General features: G+C 40.3%; 1 protein-coding gene across 2 annotated transcripts in view; it reads right to left on the reverse strand.

The window, feature by feature from the left end:
- The window catches only part of TSPAN12 (tetraspanin 12), a 96,757-nt gene that overhangs the window by 62,425 nt on the left and 13,256 nt on the right, over positions 1 to 21,076 (reverse strand). For both annotated transcript variants that reach the window (XM_072146980.1, XM_072146981.1), the window contains exon 3: positions 2,157 to 2,239. In XM_072146980.1, coding sequence (XP_072003081.1) covers positions 2,157 to 2,239 — 83 coding nt within the window. The remainder of the gene's footprint in view (positions 1 to 2,156; positions 2,240 to 21,076) is intronic.

The raw sequence follows: 21,076 nt of genomic DNA on the forward strand, positions 1-21,076 counted from the left end.
CTGGGGACAGGTTCCCTTTAAAGATGGATACATTTGCACTGTACAAATCTGGACACCTTCATACTCAATCACAATAAAAATCAGCATTGTGTATAGCACTTTAGTTGCTTTTTAGACATTCATGTCATGTTTCTCAGTGATCTGTTTTAATTCTGTTGCAAAACATGTATGCAAAACCTTCTTGGTGCACCGTGGACACACCTTGTGGTACACCCCCTTCCTTTTTTGATGCTGCGGAAACACTAAGCAACAGCACTCCTTTGCACAATGACTGGCAATCCTTCGTAGAAAGAAGGTGTAGTAATAATAAAACCTTTGTGCAGGCACATGGTTCTAATCTGGTAAACTGATATTGGTAATTTGCATAAAGATAGAATGACATCACTGGGAAACAGGAGAGGTATGTCTGAAAAGCTCCTACAAGAGTTTATTTGTTAGTTGGAAGGTAGTAGATTTGCATTCAGAGGAGTGTTGCATTTTAGGGTCTAAAGAATAGTGCCCAAAGAACCTCATGTTCAGCTATTGTTATTATTACTATACTATTAATTGAAAAGCAGGCGAGTGTGAACATATCCTTTCACGCCTTGGGGTTTCACACGCAAGTTCTGCACATGCTTTTGACGTTCCAAACTTGCATTGTACTCTGTCATAATGTTTTCAATGGGCTTGTTCCTATTTGCATTTTTTTGCATGCGTTTTTTTTTCACATGCGTCAAAATCGCAGCATACTCTACTTTTGCATTTCACGCACCTTTTTCACGCCCCATTCAAGTCTATGGAGACACATCAAAAACGCATTGCACTTGCAAGCATTGCAAATGCAATGCATTTTAAATGGGTGGTTGCTAGGTGATGTGGAAAAAATGCAGCAAGTGGCAAGTGGGTACCAATTAAAAAATCATGTGATTTGAAACATGCGCATGAAAAATGCAATAAAAACGCAAACAATACTTGCATGTAAAACACAAAAAAAGCCAATGACTCCTAGCAAAAACTGACCAAAAACGCAAGGTAACACGTCAGTATTTCACGCATCTGACGTGATCTCCAAAGCAAGTATGATAGGGGCCTGAGGCTCTCTTTACACCTGTCCTGAATGCTCTAATAACTTGCAATTTCCTTGAAACTCCGCAAAAGGCCCAGCTCAGTCACAGACTCACAAAGAACCCAATTGCAATCAATGGGGCCTATTTGTTTTGACACGTCCTAACGCGTTACAAATGCGTCATAACAGGATTTGGTAGTTTTTGCTTATTTTCATTTTTCTGCTTGTAAGAATAACCAACGCTGTAACCTTACACTACTTCTTATTAGCATTCCCTAGAACAGTGATGGCGAACCTTTTAGAGCCTCAGTGCCCAAACTTCAACCAAAAGCCACTTATTTATTGCAAAGTGCCAGCGCAGCAATTTAAGCAGTAATTTATTTCTCCTTTTTCATTGACAATTTTCAATCGTTCAGCCTCCCAAGGACACCAACGCAGTTGAAAGGAGGAGGGCAAATTCATCTATCATTGTAGGAAGCTTCTGAGTTCTGTCTGGTGAACTTCATGGTGGGGTGATGGCCTGGGTGCCCACAGAAAGGGCTCAGAGTGCCGCCTCTGGCACCCGTGCCATAGGTTCGCCACCACTGCCCTAGAACATAGACTGTAATACATAATATCAATGGCAAAATACTTTGATAAGTATCAGCAACTTATTTTTCGGCATCTGGTATTCTATTAACCATATTAACCTATTAACCGCACAAATATCCAGTAATGCAATGTGCAGATGGTATTTTTTTCTACTGCAGCACGATAAATAAGAGGAATCTAAAAGTAAGTGATAGAAACTACAATTAGATACAGTCAATTAGTCCACATGTTACGGCAGTAAAGTAAACAGAAAACAATTTTCGACTGCACGGATGAATGGAGACGATCAAAAGAAGCAGACCATCAGAGTGTATTTCCTAACTACCATACAAAAGTCAGTTTATACTAAGCAGAAAATATTTCATGCAGAAATTGCCTCTACAATACCACTGGCCATGCTTAAAAGGAAACACGGAAGTGCCAAAAAGCATAAGACTTCCTCAGGGGTATCTGAATTGCCTTAGTATAACCATTCCCTTCTCTTTTGATGTGTCTTGTAAAGAAGATTTTAAGCGCTTACCTTGTTTCAGCAGTCAGCGTAAGTACATTATTTATGTAGTCTCTCATCCAAGCAGAAACTCCCAAAACACATATCGACATCAGCTAAAACAAACAGGGAAGATGTTATTAGCATGTACAGTGCCGTACAAAGGCACACTACTGTGTGCAGCCATACTCTGCCCTCAGGGAGAGATAGGTCCCTGTGGTGGAAGCTAACACTTGTCATTTTGTTCACTGCTTCTGTGTTTCATATTCTTCTAAATCAATAAAGTGGAGAAAACAACAACACATTTATCCTAATAAACAAAAGAGCAGACAACTAAGCATAGTGAAACTGTTAAATTAGAATGAAATCCATTTAACATTCCACATCTAATGCTCAGCATAAATTAATGCAAATTTCAAAGAGAGAATTCTAGATTCCCCTTATGCCACTGTTTTTAGATTGTATATTGGATAAATATGTAGTGTTATACTAGCAGAGATTCAATTCCAACACTGCCTTGATTTTCGAGAAAATACTAATATACTACAAACCTTCAAAATGCAGACAATTTTCACACACGTTGTTAAACTAATATGATCTTAGCACTACATGAAAACACGGCCATATGGTTGTGAGTGCAGCTCCACAAGATATTGAAATGTTTTTAAAGAAAATCTACCATCAAAATCCAGCATTATAAACCAGGGACACTTACTCATGGATGCAGATACTGTGACTGTGGTAATCTTCTTATATTTGTTATCCATTACCTCCTTTCGCCACGGAGCTGTGAAGGGTGTATGAAGAGGGCTCACGGGCTGAGCCCTCCTCATTCAGAGATGGTCTTTGCTGCATATCGCAGCAAAGGCCCATCGCTAACACCCACGGTCGGTGCTTGCACCGATTGCGGATGTTAACCTGTTGTTTGCTGCCGGCAAAGTCGCCGGCGGCACTTAAAACGTGGTGGCGCATTGCCGCCATCTTACCCTTGATCATCGCTCCCCTGAACGTCATCAGGGGGCGGCGATCGGTTGCCATGGTAGCCTCGGGTCTTCATGAGACCCGAGGCTATCTGGTTTCTGCAGATTCGTTACAATGAGCCAGTGGCTCATTGTAATGAATCATGTGCAAAAATGCCATATACATTCAGACCATCTAGGGTTAATGTACCCTAGAGGGTCTAAGAAATAGTGAAAAAAAAGAAAAAAAAAAGTTTAAAAATGTAAAAAATTAATAAAGTATTAAAAGTTCAAATCACCCCCCTTTCCCTAGAACTGATATAAAATATAATAAACAGTAAAATCCCAATACATTAGGTATCAACACGTCCCAAAATGCCCGATCTATCAAAATATAAAAACGTTACGGCCAGCGGTGACCCCCGAGACGGGAAACGGCACCCAAATGTCCGAAACGCGACTTTTACACCTTTTTACATGACAAATGTAATAAAAAATTATCAAAATGTCGCACAGACCTCAAAATGGTAGCAATGAAAACGTCGGCTCATTTTGCAAAAACACACAGCTCCGTGCACTAAAGTATGAAAAAGAAAATGTTATTAGCGTCAGAAGATCGCTAATTTTTTTTTCTTTTTTTGTACACATTCGTTTAATTTTTGAAAATGTATTAAAACGCAATAAAACCTGTATAAATTTGGTATCACCACGATCGTACTAAACCAAAGAATAAAGTAGAGGTGTTAATTGGAGAGAAGAGTAAAAGTCGTAAAAACTGAGCCCACAAGAACATGACGCACATGCAGTTTTTTTCAATTTTTCCACATTTGGAATTTTTTTTCCGGCTTCCCACTACATGGCAGGGAAAAATAAATAACATCACAGGAAAGTAAAATATGAAACGCACAAAATAAGCCCTCACACAGGTCTGTACACAGAAAAATGAAAAAGTTATGGATTTTTGAAGATGGAGAGCGAGAAATGAACGAAAATACCCTGTGTCCTTAAGGGGTTAAAATTACGCTAATGAGACAGAAAAGCTACAGGCATGTTAAAGAAGTCCTTTGTGCTCAGGATTCACAGGCTGTTACACTTTAGCTTCACATCTCGGCCTCTCCCTCAGCCTGCACATCCTGTAATCTAGGCAGCAGTGAGCACACAGTGTGAAGTGGGAAGTGCTCCTTCAGAATGTAACAGGCTTTGTAGCTACAGCACTTTCTACTATATTGGGGTCCTCAGGTGCTATTACAATTTAAACATGTGACAGAGCAGGGAGTCATAAGTTACTGCTTAAATTGCGGCATTGGCACTTCGCTTAAAAATGTGGGTTTTGGTTGTAGTTTGGGCACTCGGTATATAAAAAGGTTTGCCATCGCTTGCCATCACGATATACAAAAAATTGTGCTCAGCACAAAAAGCAATGTGGGTTACAAATACAACATATACTGTAACAATGATCACAAATTCTCAGGCATATATATTGCAGTCACAGGTAACAATAAAAAACATTTTTAGGCTGCATTCACACTGGTGTATGCAGGACGTATATACGGCCGACGTATATACGGCCTATATACGTCCCCCATAGACGGCAATGGACGCACAGCGCCCTACGGGAACGGTACTGTGCCATACACATGCGCCACGTACCCCTCAAATAGATAGGACATGCTCTATCTTTTCTCGGCATACAGCGCCGCGCGCCATATATCCCTATGGAGAGGGGCAGGGGTGAGCAGCGCTCACCCTCTTCTCCTCTCCCCGTACGGCGGGCAACGGTGGTGTGAATGTAGACTTAGTCATATAAACTAAATGTTCAATCCATATGCAGGGAACCCCTTAAAATGTGCTTTGGAGTGGTAGCCTGTGAGCTTAAAGGGGTATTCCCATCTTGGCATTTACATTCAATTAAATTCATTTGCCATATGTAAACAGTTCTTCAATTGGATGTTATTTAAAAAAAATGTTCCTGTGTGAAGATAATTTCTCATAAATGTAGTGATATGGTCCCTTAGAAACGAGATGGCTTCCTGAGATACGACCACCTCACATTTTGACAGCAGTGGCTGGACATGCGCTCTTCAGTACTGCCTGACCTACTGGATTCAGCAATCATTACCACAGGAGGGCTTTGCGACGTGCAGTAACTCCCGGACATTTCATATACAAACACCTTTTGTTTGTTATCACTCTTTGCAATCACTCCAGCTGAGGTGGCCGTATCCAAGCACACAGTCTTATTTCTAAGGGACCATATCACTACATTTATGACAAATTATCTTCACACAGGAACATTTTTTTTAGTAACATCTAATTATAGAAATGTATATATATGGCAGATTAATGAAACTGAATGTGAATGCCCAGATGAGAAAACCGCTTTAATATGCAGGGGTAAAGGGTTAGCTTGTGTCATTGACTTAAAGGGTTAGCTTGTGTCATTGACTTACATATTGCATGTTTTTTTGCGGTATGGATAGTTTCACTTTTGCAATATATTTGACTAAAATATATTTTTATGCTTCCCTGTGGCTCCATTTTATACCAACATACTTGAGAAATTGTAAACATTGTCACTGTGTATGTTGTATGCAAAGCCCACACTGCTTTTTTTTGTACAATACTTTTTTTTCTGCAGATTCCATTGGTGGTTATGGCTTTTTAAAGCAGTGATTAATAAAGGTGATGTTCATTTTTATTTTTTTGGTATCATATTTGGTGCTCAATTTTTTGTGCTGGTTTGGTGATGTGATCACAAGATATTTGCTATAACTATCTGGGATGGTCTGAGACACACCCCCTTCCTCCATATTGGTTTGGCTGTAGTTCATTCCCTCCCATTACAGTTTTATCTTAATTGATTGGTTAATGTCTATAAATACAAGTCTAACAAAGTCTCAGAAGGGCATGGATGTCCCCTATGCCTTCTTTCTATTACAAGGAAAGACTGCTAACAAAGTTCTGAATCACCAGTTACAGAAGGTTAGTCATATAACCGTCATTCAGCTGACTCCCTTATACAAATGCAAAATCAGCACAATCAACTAATCTGTATGAAGGCCACATTTTTACGAAAATAGAGTTCGTAAAATCTACCCTGTGTATGTATCTGATCACATGAAATCACAGCATGCCTGCAAGGATACTCTACTCCTCCCCATACCTCCGTGGAGGCATACTGTGATTTCACGTGATTAGATACATACATGGGGCAGATTTTGCAAATGTCAGTTCGTCAAGGAGTTTAGATGACATTACCCTAATCAATGATGATATAAGGTGCTCAATGGTGAGAAAGAAGCATAGGGCATGGGGTGGCATTTTCACTGCCACAAACTATTTGAAGAAGGGGGCGTTCCCACATATGACACAGCTTGCACTTTAGACTCAAGGTCTTGTCTGTTGTAGAGTCTCCGCCCGCTATCCACTATGAGTCGTAATACCACACACGTTGGATGACTGTGATACATTTTGGAAATGAAAGAAAGGAAGGTATTTACCTATCCAAACACAGTTGAAAAGCATTTTTCCTCCAGAAGGCATGACTCTTAAATAATAGTGGACTGCTATTATACTATTTTCCTGAATATTTGAAATACCATTTACTGAATATGTAATATGAATATGAAAAATTGACAAAGTAAAGATTTCTGTATTTCATCGTAATTTTTCACTAAAGAATAAGACCATAAAGCCTTTTTGTTTGCATGGTTATTTTTTTCTGATATTTGTTGATGAATTTGGAATTGGGAGGCTCCAAACCCATGCATTCTGAATATTTATTCACTGTCACATACACCCAAAAATTGTGATTTAATCGACAAAACCTCCAGCAGGGTCATATGGCCAATCAAAACCAAACTCCTGGTCAGCTGACCCGAGCAAAGCAATGCCCACACCAGATCAGCTTTGAATCAGCTGTCAAAAGAATATCCAGGCAAGATGACCAGAGGTAAGTATACGCAGAAAGAATCCCAATACATAATCAAGGGTGATGCTAGATGTAGTAAAGGTAAAATTTGTGAGAGATTTGACTGTAAAAAATATTTCTTCTTGTCTAATGAAAGTACCCAAAATAAATGTAGACAACAAGCCCTTAATATTTTCTCAGATTTGCAATTTGGGAATCAAACAGTTTTAATGGATTTAATGTCAACGGATACAGATCCAGACCTACCTATTAATCATTCATAATTTGTCACAATTGAAAACCAAACAAAAGCTTCTATCCTATACAATCAAGTACAGTAAATATGAATGTGTTCCAGTCCAACGAGTCTTAAAGGAATTACATAAAATATTGAAGTGTGAAAGGGTACACAACAGTTCAACTCATTCTCAAAAACAAGCACTTTATGAGATCAAAAAGTGGGATGACATTATATTAAAAAACAATGGAAGATCAGTAGTGGTAATGGGCCAACAATTATATAAAACTCAGATTTTAGTATTTTTGTCTGATGTGACTAGTTGTTGTAAACTGAAAACCAACCCAACACAAGCATTTCAAACATCTCTGTCAAAATGAATACAGGATGGAATATCTGCAAGATCTGATAACCCCTATTATACATGCGGTACCTAAGACCCATAAGGGGATATACCCCCCTCCAATGCACCCAATAGTCTCTGTCATTGGTTCTCTCAATGAGAGGCTATGTAAGTGGTTGGATAATCTACTTAAACATTAGGTTAAAAGGGTCCAGTGTTTTTAAAGGAAACAAAAGATGTATTACTTGCTATATCAATAATGATATGGTTCAGGAGTTATAAATGCTTGATCTGCGATGTAGTATCACTACAGTAATCTTCGGACTATAAGGCGCACCGGAGTATAAGGTGCATCATCAATAAATGCCTGCTAAAATGTCTAGGTTCATATATAAGGTGTGTTTTTTTTTTAATGACAGTTTTAGGCATTTAACAGCGCCTTTTTTCTTCAACTCACGGGGGTCAGTGTGGGGGCCAAGTTTTCACATTACCTTGCTAACCTCACCATGTCATTCTGGGAAGAGAGTGCAATTTACAGCTTTGGAACCTGTTTCAGGAGGAGGTGGTGTGGTATGGCAGATACATCAACGATCTGCTATTTATCTGTCGCAGTTAACGCATTTATCTGTTAACGCATTTGGGGTGGAACAATACATATTTTTAGGCAACTATAATTATATTTTATACTACTTTTTGGTTTAACTTATTAAAATAACTTGATTTTTATTTGGAGTAGAGTCCATTTTTATTGATGTGGAACAAATGAGGTCGGCACTTTTTGTTTCACCGGAAATCTTGAATCCTTTATTCATTCATGGTGACACAGCAAGTTGCAGGTATTAACACATAAGTGCAGGAAAAAGCATCATCTTACGCGTTTCTGACCAATCTATGACTAAGGACCTTATCGGTCAGAAACGTGTAAGATGATGCTTTTTCCTGCACTTATGTGTTAATACCTGTAACTTGCTGTGTCACCATGAATGAATAAAGGATTCAAGATTTCCGGTGAAACAAAACATGCCGACCTCATTAGTTCTGAAGTTTATGTTTGCTTGGGAGATGTTGTATCTAAGATCATTTAACATATCTGTTTTAATAATGTCATGTACACATTGATGGTTTTAAATTGTAATATACCTTTACTACATCTAGTATCACCTTTGATTACCGTATATACTCGTGTATATGTGCTGAAAAACCTCAACTCGGCTTATACACAAATCAATACGGCCATGTTATCTGATGGCCGGCGCAGACTATGACGTCATCATAGTATGTGCCAGCCTGAAGATAACATGGCCGCGTCTCTGCCGGCTGTGACAAAAGACCGAAGAGAGAAGAGGAGCTGTGGGGAAGACAGAAAAGGAGCTGAACTGACATCGGGGAGCCGCGCTGAGCTTCGGGGCCACAGGAGGGTGAGTATATAAGTTTATGTTTTTTAAGTGCTGGGTGGGCTGGTTGTACACTGATTGGGGGCTGGCAGGAAGTATACTACAGGGGGCAGGCTTGCTGTACACTACAGGGGGCAGGCTGGCTGTATACTACATGGGGCTGGCTGGCTGCACACTATAGGGAGCTGGCAGTATACTACATGGGGCTGGCTGGCTGTACACTATAGGGAGCTGGCAGTATACTACAGGGGGCAGGCTGGCTGTATACTACAGGGGGCAGGCTGGCTGTATACTACCGTGGGCAAGCTGGCTGTATACTACAGGGTCAGGCTGGCTGTATACTACAGGGAGCAGGCTGGCTGTTTACTACATGGGGCTGGCTCTATACTACAGGGGAAGGCTGGCTGTATACTACATGGGGCTGGCTGGCTATATATTACTGGGAGCTTGCTGGCTGTATAGGGGCTGGCAGGCTGTGTGCTTCAAGGGGCAAGCTGGCTGTATACTACATCTGGCTGGCTGTATACTACAGGGGGTAGGTTGGCTGTATACTACTGGGGGCTGGCAGGCTGTATACTATAGGGAGCTGGCTTTATACTACAGGGAGTGGGCTGACTGTATACTACATGGGGCTTGCTGGCTGTATACTACATGGGGCTGGCTGTATACTACATGGGGGCAGGCTGGCTATGTACTACAGGGGGCAGGCTGGCTATATACTACTGGGAGCTGGCTGTTTATATACTACTGGGGGCTTGCTGGCTATATATTTCCCACCCTTGGCTTATACTCGAGTCAATAGGTTTTCCCAGTTTTTGGTGTTAAAATTTGGGGCAAAGCTCATCTGGCATGGACATTGTTGTGCTCTGGTCAGTTGACTATGGGTTTGGTTTTCATCAGCCACATGACCATCATGGGTCTAGATCAAGTTTGTATGCATGTAGCCTTTTTCTAAGTAGTATAACTTAGAAAATGAATGATCAGGGTGGACTTTATTTTTTCTATTTCTTTGCAGGAAATTCGATAATTAGATGCATCGGGTTCATTTCTTTGTGTTTTATTTTAAAGTGGTTTACGCTCAAAAATAATGTATTGTAACGAGCGAGATCAGCTGTGCTCAGCATGAGCAGAGTGTTGGCTAAGGATTTTTTGTGCGAAAGTTGTCGTCAGTGGGAGAGTGATGCTGTGCTTTATTAAATGTCTGTGCTCTGTAGGGGAGGAGGATCAAGTGTAAAGATCCCCATTGAAATATCTTACCATCTAATTATTTTTAGTCATAATGCAAATCATTTTAAAGATTTTTTTACTTATAAGGCCAGATACTTTAGAAACGTGTGTTACATCCAATGCTGCTGCTTCTTTTCATTAACCCCTTAACGCTGAAGCCACTTTTCACCTTCCTGACACGGCCCATTTTTTAAAATCTGACATGTGTCTATTTAAGTGGTTATAACTTTGGAACGCTTTAACATATCCAGTTGATTTTGAGATTGTTTTTTCGTGACACATTGTACTTCATGTTGGTCGAGAAATTTAATCAATATGTTTAGTATTTATTTATGAAATAAATGGAAATTTGCCAAAAATTTTGAAAAAAACAATGTTTTCAAAATTCAAAATTTTCTACTTTTTGGAAAGTTAGTCATATCACTAAAATAACTTGATAACTAACATTTTCCATATGTCTGCTTTAACTTGGCAATATTTTTCAAACATCTTTTCCTTTTTTTAGGATGCTAGGAGGCTTATAACTTTAGGTGCAATTTTTCAGATTTTCACGAAAATCATCAAAACCTACTTTTGGAGGGTCAATTTAGTTAGAAGTGACTTTATAAGGCCTACATGATAGAAAACCCCCACAAATGACACCATTTTAGAAACTACACCCCTCAAAATATTCATAACAACCTTTGGGAATTTTGTTAACCCTTTGAGCGTTTCATGAGGGTGAAAGATAAATGAAAGTGAAATTACAGAAATGTAATTTTATCTTACAATAGATTCATTGAACACTAAAATTTGCACCTTCACAATGGGTTAAAAAGGAAAATGCATTTTACCATGTTTAGGGCAATTCCTCCTGAGCATGCCAATGCCCATTTTGTCACTGTACCCTGCTGTACGGGCACAGGGGGGCACTTGGAATGGAAAGAGCGCTGTTTCGTTTTTGCAGGGCAAATATGGCTGAAAAAGTTTTCATGTGTCAGGATGCATTTGGAGAGCCATAATGGTACCAAAACAGAGGAAAGCCCCAACAAGAGACACCATTCTGGAAAGTACACCCCTTGGAGAGTTTAGCAACGTGTAATTTGTGTATTTGCCCAAACAGGTGTTTGATTCAATTAGGCCCCAAAAGGGAAAAAAGGTGAAAATGTTCTCAAAAAAGTCACTTTTACCCCAAATTTTTGTAAGCCACAAGGGATAAAAGATGAAACAACTCCCATAAATGTGTAAAACTATTTCTCCTAAGCACAGAACTGCACCACTTTTGCATATAAAGTGTTGTATGGGTACACAGTAGGGTTCAGAAGGGAAGGAGGGGCTTTGGCCTTTTAGAAGCCTGATTTGACAATCATCCATTACATGTGTCAGGATGCATTTGGAGAGCCCTGGTGGTACCAAAACAGAGGGGAACCCCAACAAGTGTCACCATTTTGGAAAGTGCACCCTTTGGAGAATTCAGCAAGGTGCAATATGTGTATTTTCCCCTACAGGTGTTTGCTTCAATTAGGTCCCTAAAAGGAAAAAGATGAACATTTTCCCAAAAAAGTCACTTTTACGGCTAATTTTTGTATCCCATAAGGCATTAAAGATGAAACAATCCCAAAAAATGTGTACTAGCATTTCTCCCGAGCATAAAATTGCCCCACACATGCAAATAAAATGTTGTATGGGTACGCAGTGAAGCTCAGAAGGGAAAGAGGGGCGTTGGCCTTTTAGAAGCCAAATTTGACAAACATCCTTTACATGTGTCAGGATGCATTTAGAGAGCCGTAGTGGTACCAAAACAGAGCGGAACCCCAACAAGTATCACCATTTTGGAAAGCACACCCCTTAGAGAATTTAGTAAGGTGTAATATGAGTATTTGTCCATATAGGTGTTTGATTTAATTAGGGCTTAAATAGGACAAAGGTGAACATTTTCCTTATAAAGGTCATTGTACCCCTAATTTTTTATAGCCACAAGGGATAAAAAAAATGTAATAACCCCCCAAAATGTGTAAACCTATTTCTCTCGAGTGTAGAAGTACCTCACATGTGTATATAAAATGTTGTATGGGCGCACAGTAAAAGGGAAGGGGGATGTTTGCCTTTTAGAAGCCAAATTTGACAGAAATGTTTGACATGCATTTGGAGAACCCTAGTGGTATAAAACAGATAAGAATCCGAAAAGTGACCCTAATTTTTGAACACACACCCCTTAGAGAATTTTGCAATGTGTAATATATGTATTTGACCCTACAGGTGAATGATCCAATTAGGCCCTAAACATTAAAAAGGTGAAAATTGTCCTATAAATGTCACTTTACTCCTAATTTTTGTAAGCCACAAGGGATAATATATTAAATAACCCCGAAAAAGGTGTAAAACTATTTCTCCCGAGTGTAGAAGTACCCCACATGTGCATATAAAATGCTTTATGGGCGCACAGTAGAGGAAAAGAGGGGTGTTTGTCTTTTAGAGGCCAAATTTGCAAGAAATCCTTCACATGTGTCAGGATACATTTGGAGAGCCGTAGTGGTACCAAAGCGGAGGAAAACCCGAAAAGTGACCCTAATTGTTGAATGTACACCCCTTGGGGAATATAGCAAGGTGTAATATGTGGTGTAGTGTAATACACGTCGTGAAATGAGCATTTGAACATACAGGTGGTTTCCAAATACGATGTGCGATGGAGTCCAAGATGGAAATTGCAATTATTTCTGGAACGTTCAGTGCCCATTATGTGGCGCCCCTTATGAAATAATGGAGGGGTATAGGGAGCAACGTGACCTACCAGTTGTTAAATTATTCATTTTACTGAATTCACAACAGGTTGGGCGTGAATTGTGAATGTGTTGCGTATAAGGAGGTAGAATAGACCAGGGGACCATCTAAACTTTTGTCACACTTGGAGTTGTCGCAGGTCTCTTAGTAGTATGTAGTGTCCATCCTTAGTATATAGTGTCCATCCTTAGTATATAGTGTCCATCCTAACTCCTCTTTTGGAACAAACTCTTTTCTGAGTCCTTCCTTTAGAAGCAGCAGAATTTACCGTGAAAATGCTGCCCTGACAAAATACAGGAACATCTAAACCAGAGGTACAGGGGCCCCGTCCTTCTTGTCCCAATATTAGTTTCCTAATATCTTCCTCTTGAAAACGGAGAAATGATACGGCAGGACCTGCACATTGGAACAGCTCGTAAGAGTTGTACAGCGTAATCTGTACAATGTACACAGCCAGCGCTTTTGTACCATATCTTCGTTTTTCGTAGGGAAATTATCGCCAAGTGTTGCTCTTATTCACCCTAGCGATGCCAATTGTGACGAATATTGCTGCTTTTAGCTGGACCAAATCGACCAGCCAATAGCGGCAAACATGGACAGAGGGGTCAACAAAACCCCTCTGAACCACAAGGCAAAATTGGTGGCTGTCAGGAACAGCCGCCACCCTGCCCCGATCACCGTGTCTACAGACATGGTGATCGGTATTACTGACGTCATAAGTAAATTCGCTGCTATTGGCTCGTCTGAATTGATGAGCCAATAGCAGCGATAATAAACTGGGGGTGTGTGGGGGGGACGTAACCCTTCTGGTCCATGGGGCAGGATGGATGGCTGTCAGGAACAGCCGCCGTCTTACCCCGATCCCTGTGTCTGACCGGTGTTGGCAAGTCACTACCCGCCGCACCGTTCTATTACAACGCGCGTTGGGAATAGGCTATACAATCTTTATTTTTTAAGCAATTTAGACAAATAAGGGCTTATTTTTTGCGAGACGCGATGCACTGTAAAAAAAACTTTATTTTAGAGGGTGTTTAGCTTATCGAAGCAATTTTATTAACTTTTTTCGTGTGGAGGAAAATAAAATCATCAATTCTTGTTTTGGATTTTTAGCATTTTTTTGGGGGGTGTTCACTGTAGCATAACAATAAATATATTATCTTTATTCTACGGATCACTACGATTACGGTGATACCTCATTTATATAGTTTTATTTTTATTTGTCCAATTTTATTGAAGGAAAACTAGAATAGAAAAAATTGCATTTGTTTTAGTATTGCCATCTTTATAGCGGCATAACTATAGTATTTTTTGGTTGACGGAGCTGGTTTTGAGCTTATATTTTGCGTGACAAGTTGTTCTTTTCAGTGGTATCATTTTGGCGCTTGTAACTTTTTCGGATCACTTTTTAGAACATTTTTTGTAAAGCAATTTGATAAAAAGTTTTAATTTTTGGCAAGTTTTTGGGGTTTTTTTTTTACCACGTTCACCGAGCGGGTCCAATTATGATTAGGATTTATTGTACAGATTGTTACGGACGCGGCGATACCAAATAAGTGGGGTTTTTTTGTGATTTAGTGTATTTTATACTTTATTACTTGTGTAAAGGGAAATGTGGTGTTTGGGGGGACTTTCACTTTCTATTATTATTTATTTTTATTTTAAAAAACTTTTATTTATTGTTTTAACTTTTTTTTACAGTTAATGACATCTAAGCTTGAACAAGTGATCTTCTGATCACTTGTTCAAGCTATTTTACAGGTTACACAGTGCAATACAGATGTATTGCACTGTGTAATGTAAGACACTGAGCATGCTGCGCATGCCCAGTGTCTTACAGCCGGGTCCTGCCAGAAGGCAGGACCCGGCTTCCGGACGAAGATCTCGCAGCCCCGGGCACCGGCAGTCCCGGGGCTGCGATCGGAGCAGCGGACCCCCCCGGTAAGCGCCGCGGGGGGGTCCGATTCCCCTCAGATTACATTTAAATGCCTCTGACACGCCGCGGTCAGCGCGACCGCGGCGTGTTAGGGGTTAACACCCGCGATCGGAGAAATCTCCGATCGCGGGTGTTAGAGGCAGGTGTCGGCTATAATATATAGCCGACACCCGCAGCTTCTGGCGCCGGCTCCGCTCAGGAGCCGGCGCCAGAAGCTTGACGTAATAATACTGCATTTTGCGGGAACGCACCTCCCGCCATGCAGTACTATTACGTCAAATGTCGGGAAGGGGTTAAACAGATTACTATAGATGATTTGAATTTATGATTTGTACCATACACTTAGATCATCTGTTTACAACATACCTACTTAATCTACCATCAAAATCAAGCATTATAAACCAGGGACTCTTACTCATAGATCAAGGCAATCTGACTATGGTAATCTTATAATATTTGTTATCCATTGCCTCCTTCTTTCTAAAATGTTTTTTTTACTTTATGCTAATGAGCACGAGGGGCTGTGGTGGGTGTTTTTCAGAGCCCCTTAGTGATGTCCTTTCACTCATTGTTACAATAAGCAGAGCAGGGCTCCCTTCTCCCTGCTTCTAAAATCAACTTTTATAATTATTCTAATGAGCCTGATTAGCATCTGGTGGATGCTTCCAAAGCCCATCAGTACTGTAACTTCAAAGAGCAGGTCTCCCTTCCCCCAGAACTTCCTGCTGCTGTTAGATTAGGGGGGCAGAGGAAGGTAAAAGAGAGCAGGGGGTTTGGTGAGATATGTTCTGCTCATTGTAACAGCCTGCAAATCTACACCACTGAAGGCCTCTGGAAACACCCACCCCTCAGGCTCCTTAGTATAATTTAAAAAATAAAATTTCGAAGGAAGCCACAGAGAAAATATATGAGAATTTTACCATAGTCACAGTGCCTGGATCTATAACTAGTAACCCTGGTTTATTAAGCTTGATTTTGATGGTAGATTTTTAATTTTACAGCAAAGTGACTCTTCGGACAAGAGGGAAAACTTCAAGTACAAATATAAAGTTTTATTTTACATAAAAAATATACATGTTACATTTTACCAAGTAACTTTTTTGCACTAATCTTCAGTCAGTACATATATTTTCACTATTCATGTATTGCTTTGTTAAAGAAAATCTACCACTCCCGAAAAGTAAAAAAAAACCTAAACATACTCAACTGTCCTCCCAGTGCTTGTCTTCTCTAATCTTCACATGCCAGGATCACCTGAAAAAAAGACTTAGAAAAACCAGGCTGTAGTGCAAGAACAAATACCTATTATTCACGCCCCCTGCATGACATCACCTTCCTCTCCTAGTATGGGAGAAGGAGGTGTGAGAGGCGTGAATAATTAGCAGCCCGTAGATTAAAGAAGACGAGCACCAGATGGGGATGAAGAGGAGGACACGTGAGTACGTATAGGTTTTTTTACATTTCAGGATTGGTAAATTTCCTTTTAAATCTAATATTCTCCACAAGAAATGGTTTACCGCCACACCAATGTAACTATATTCATTCATTTCTTTTGTTATCTGCACTTTCGTGGGTGCCTTATGGCTATATACACTGGAGATCAAAATAAGAGAAAAATGTATGATCACATGATTTTTCCATAAATAATGTCATCTCCAACATTTGAAGGATTTTTTGTAAGGCATACCCCATGTTATAACATAAAATCTTTATTTTGCAAAAATCATGATGATCATAATTACAGCAATTACTGTAGAAAGATTATAATTACATTTTCTGAAGGTTACAACAGTCACCAATCAGTAGGACATCTACAGCCACAGGACATCACTAGTCTTTCACACTGCTCTGTTGGGATTCTGATCCACTCTGCTTCCAGTCTCTTCCACAGTTCTGTGATTGTTGTGGGTTTTTGGCCATAACTTTTTTACCAAGGATTTTCCATTCCATTTTATATTGGGTTTAGATCAGCACTCTGGGCTGGCCATATCATTGTTTCAATTATTTCAAGGAACTGCTTTACCTGTTTTAGTGTGTGACAAGATGAATAGTCCTGCATGAAAATTGCTGGCTAATTGAGTAAAGAACACAAAGATGGAATCGCATCTCGTTGAAAAAAGTTCCCATACACACTTGCATTCATTCTCAACATGTGGCCGTATGAGAGGTCCAACTCCTGCTGCAGAAAGCATTCCCCAAACCATGACATTTCTCCGACCACCTTTCACTGACTTATTTACACAATGTTGGTTCAGTCTTTTCCCAGTTTGCCAACAAAAGAAATGAGATCCAAATACATGAAACTTGATTTCATCACTAAAATTAACTGTGGACCACTTCTCCTTTGTCCACACAACATGTTCCTCAGCACAGGTAAGTCAAGCTTTTTGATTATTTCTATTAATGAGAGGTTTGGTCACTGCAAAGTGGGCTTTCAGTCCTAATGCTCTTAACGTCAAGGCTCTGCATGACGTGACAGATTTGTACCCTGTTCAGTGCTGAACTGGTGAGCATTTCCAGAAGTTGTGTTGAAACAATTAACAATGACGATTCTCTGCATTATCCTGTTCTCTCTTGCATATTTCTTTCAAGGAGACCAGCCTTCTTGGGGGACTTGAATGAGTTTGTGATGTTGAAAAGATGTGATATTCTAGAAATCACAGACTTGGAATGACCAGCTTCTCTTGCTATGGCTGATAGGGTTAACCCTTTGACTTTCATTTGAATATCTAGATAGCCAGCCTTTTGCTCCCCAGTATATAGCCAGAAAGCTACCTGTCTCCAGTATATAGCCTTCCAGCGCCCTGCCCCTAGTATATAGCCTGCTAACCCCCAGTGTATAGCCAGCCAGCCCTCTGCCATTAGTAAATTGCCAGCCCCTGGCTCCAGTATATAGCCAAGCGCCAGTATGCCCAGTACATAAAAACAGTAAACTTAGTACAGGCGGTCCCCTACTTAAGAACAGCCAACTTACATATGACCCCTAGTTACAAATGGACCACTGAATTTTGGTAATTTACTGTACTTTTGTCCTAGGCTACAATAAACAGCTGTACCAGTTACCACAGGTGTCTGTAATTAAGATTTATCGTTTATCCCAGTTCTTATGACAATCCAACATTTTTAAAATCCAATTGTCACAGAGACCAAAAAATTTTTGACTGGGGTTACAATAATAAAGTATACGGTTCCGACTTACATACAAACTCAACTTAAGAACAAACCTACAGAACCCATCTTCTATGTAACCCGGGGACTCCCTGTACCCACCTTTCCAAGGCCCCACTCCCCCCGCAGGTTCTCTTCTCTAATTCTTGTGCGTGGGCAGCGACAGGATTCAAGAAGAGGACCTGCGGGGGCGCCAGAAAGGTGAGTAAACAAAAATTGTGCTGAAAAACTCGGGTTATACTCGAATATATATAAGGTAACTTGCAGGTATCTGAAAGTGTTCTCTAATTTTGATGAGTGTTATTTTATAATTATCTCATTTGCAATTTTATTCTGTGCTTGAGTATATATACAATTTATGAAAGAAGTGTCAAATATTGCTATTTTACACATTAGGAATTATTTACATATGACTATACAATGACTTGACTTTTAGGAAATTGTGTGTTGTTGTTGTTCTCTAATTTTGATCTCCAGTGTATGTCCTAAGCAGACAGCACATGTACAGCATGTCACGGCAGGGACACACTTCAAATGGTGAAACCTTCTTAACTGTGGAACCTAGAAAAACAGTTCTCATATCATTTTAAAAAGGAGATTTTCCTCTGTGAAATGACATCACAACTGTGTTTTTATATACCACGTCTCAAAAGCTGTTTGAATTGCTCCCCCCTCCAGCCTGTCTGCTTTATGCTAGAATGGAGAAGGAGAAGGAAGGAGGTGCAGGAAGGCTGAGCATTTTAAAACGTACATGTACTCTCTGCATCTGCAGCTGAACCTGGGAATGGGTAATAGCTTAATGACATATTGTTAACATATTCTTGTAAAGGTTTATTCATTATACTGCTTAAAAAGAACTTTAATGAGACAAAAGACAAGAAGGAATATTTTTCCACATTGTTAGATGTCTGCTGAGTCTATAAAAATGTTTAATTTATAAAACTATCCTATCATTTTAAAGGGAACCTGTCACCAGGCACCTCATTTTCACTAAAGACAGGTTGCAAAAGCCTATTACAGCTGCATTGAATTGTGCCTTCTCTAAGCATTTGCATTACAATATAATTGTGTGTCTTAAATTACCTTGCACCCTGACAAAATCCTCTGCTTAGTCCCACAGGTGGCACTGGTTTGGATGCATTTCAAGAAACAATGCTGTGCACTCTGAGCTCTCAGCCCCCACCTTTGTGCTCCTGTATAGCTCCTCCCTTCCCCACTGATGTCAGTGCAGCACCCCTGCAATGCATAGGCAAGCTGGTAGTTGCGATTTGCACCTTCCTCAGTTCTGGAGCTGTTAGGTAGATTGATCACCTCTCTAGGAAGGTCCTGGCATCTGAGTATGATGTAATTGCAGCTGTAGATACTGCCAGATAAGGCAACAGTTAACTGGTACATGTAATTGCAATATGAATGCATTGATTTGTCTGCTATGTCAGCTGGAGTGTGATTGGAGAGGTGCTACCACCTGACCAGGGGGAGTATAAAAACCTCTGATGGGTGGAAGCATGTGGTCATATCCCAAGGAGAGAGAGGAGCACACCTTTAGTGATCCATTCCAGAAGCTTCCAGTGCTTCAGGCCTACTGCCTAGCACAAAAGGCGAGTCTGGAGACTCTAGCCCAGAGCTGCAGCTTCCACAACTTGGACACAGCTCCACCTCAACTATCCCAGCCTGCAACTACTATCAGGCTGTGTGCAGCATTCCTACGTACCATTCTCCATGACCCCTCCAGTAACCAAAATCTTTAACCAAATGTTTAACCATTTTTGCTACATTGTCTGAAGTTCAATAAGGAACTGTAAGTTAATTTGTACGACGTTGCCTCTGTCTGATACCTAGATATGGCTGCTTTCCACCACAGGCTTCCCCACCCATCACCCAGGGACTCATCCTACAGACAATCAGGGGTTGCCCCAGGGAGAAACCACTGCATAAGCCTCTCCCTCCTTATTTCTTGCACACTCCACCTGCTGGAGACCTGCCAGGCTGTAGGTCAACCCTCCAGCCCCCTTAGCAGGCACCGTGACAACAGCATGCCCTAGGCCACAATAGTCACCCACTTTGGTATTCTGGGTCCCGGCTGCCTCCAGGCCACCAAGAAAAAACTAGGCCCTGGTGGGAGATGTGGCATCAGCTCTCCTGTGAGCTCTGTTCCTGTGGGTGGGGAAGCAGGAGAGAGGAGCTTTACAGGAGAACAAAGGTGGGGGTTGAGAGTTGAAGAGTGAGCAGCACAGATAAGCCACGTGTTGTGTTTATGAAATTAATCAAACCCAAAGCCCAACCCCTGGGACTTACTGAACTTTTGATATGGTGCAAGGAAAGTTAAGATCAATAATTATATTTTAATGCAAATGCTAAGAGAAGGCACAAAGGCATATTTGCAATTCAGCTGTAATAGGCTTCTATAACCTGTCTGTAGTGAAAATGAGGTCCTTGGTGACAGATTCCCTTTAAAGCCTAACATGTCAGGAAATAAAAACAAAGTAAAATTATTATGATATGTAAAGCTGTTCCGAAGATATGATTTAAGGAAGAACATAACTGCAAAAACTGACCTAGACATTCAGGTATCAATAATCCTAGGCTTACAGCAGTGATTGCTTTTCAATGGAGCAATTTCAATGTGAAACCCTAGACATCGAGTAAAGGCTCTTATGGCCTCTGTTTTCTTTGCTTTGGTTTGCTTGCTTGGTTTGCTTTACTTTGGTTATGATGTATTTTTAATTAAATATTTACTGAAATATGTAGATGCCATGTAAAGAACCCCTATTCTCCATGGCAGGCAGTCTATTCATTGTAAAAACAATCAGATGTCTCATAAACAGCCAATTCTCTGTAGCTACTAAAAATCCAATCTGTAGGGTTATTGGCAGGCCCCTATCGACAATACTCCAACTTTAAAAAAACAGCTATTTTATATAGTTGCAAAATGCTTCCGCAAACAGTAGTAACACATTGTAGCAGCTATGTGATTTATATCTCAAAGGGTCACACTATGTTCTCACCAGTAATTCAACTCTA

This window comes from Engystomops pustulosus, chromosome 4 (genome assembly GCF_040894005.1).
Source record: "Engystomops pustulosus chromosome 4, aEngPut4.maternal, whole genome shotgun sequence".
Classification (NCBI taxonomy): domain Eukaryota; kingdom Metazoa; phylum Chordata; class Amphibia; order Anura; family Leptodactylidae; genus Engystomops; species Engystomops pustulosus.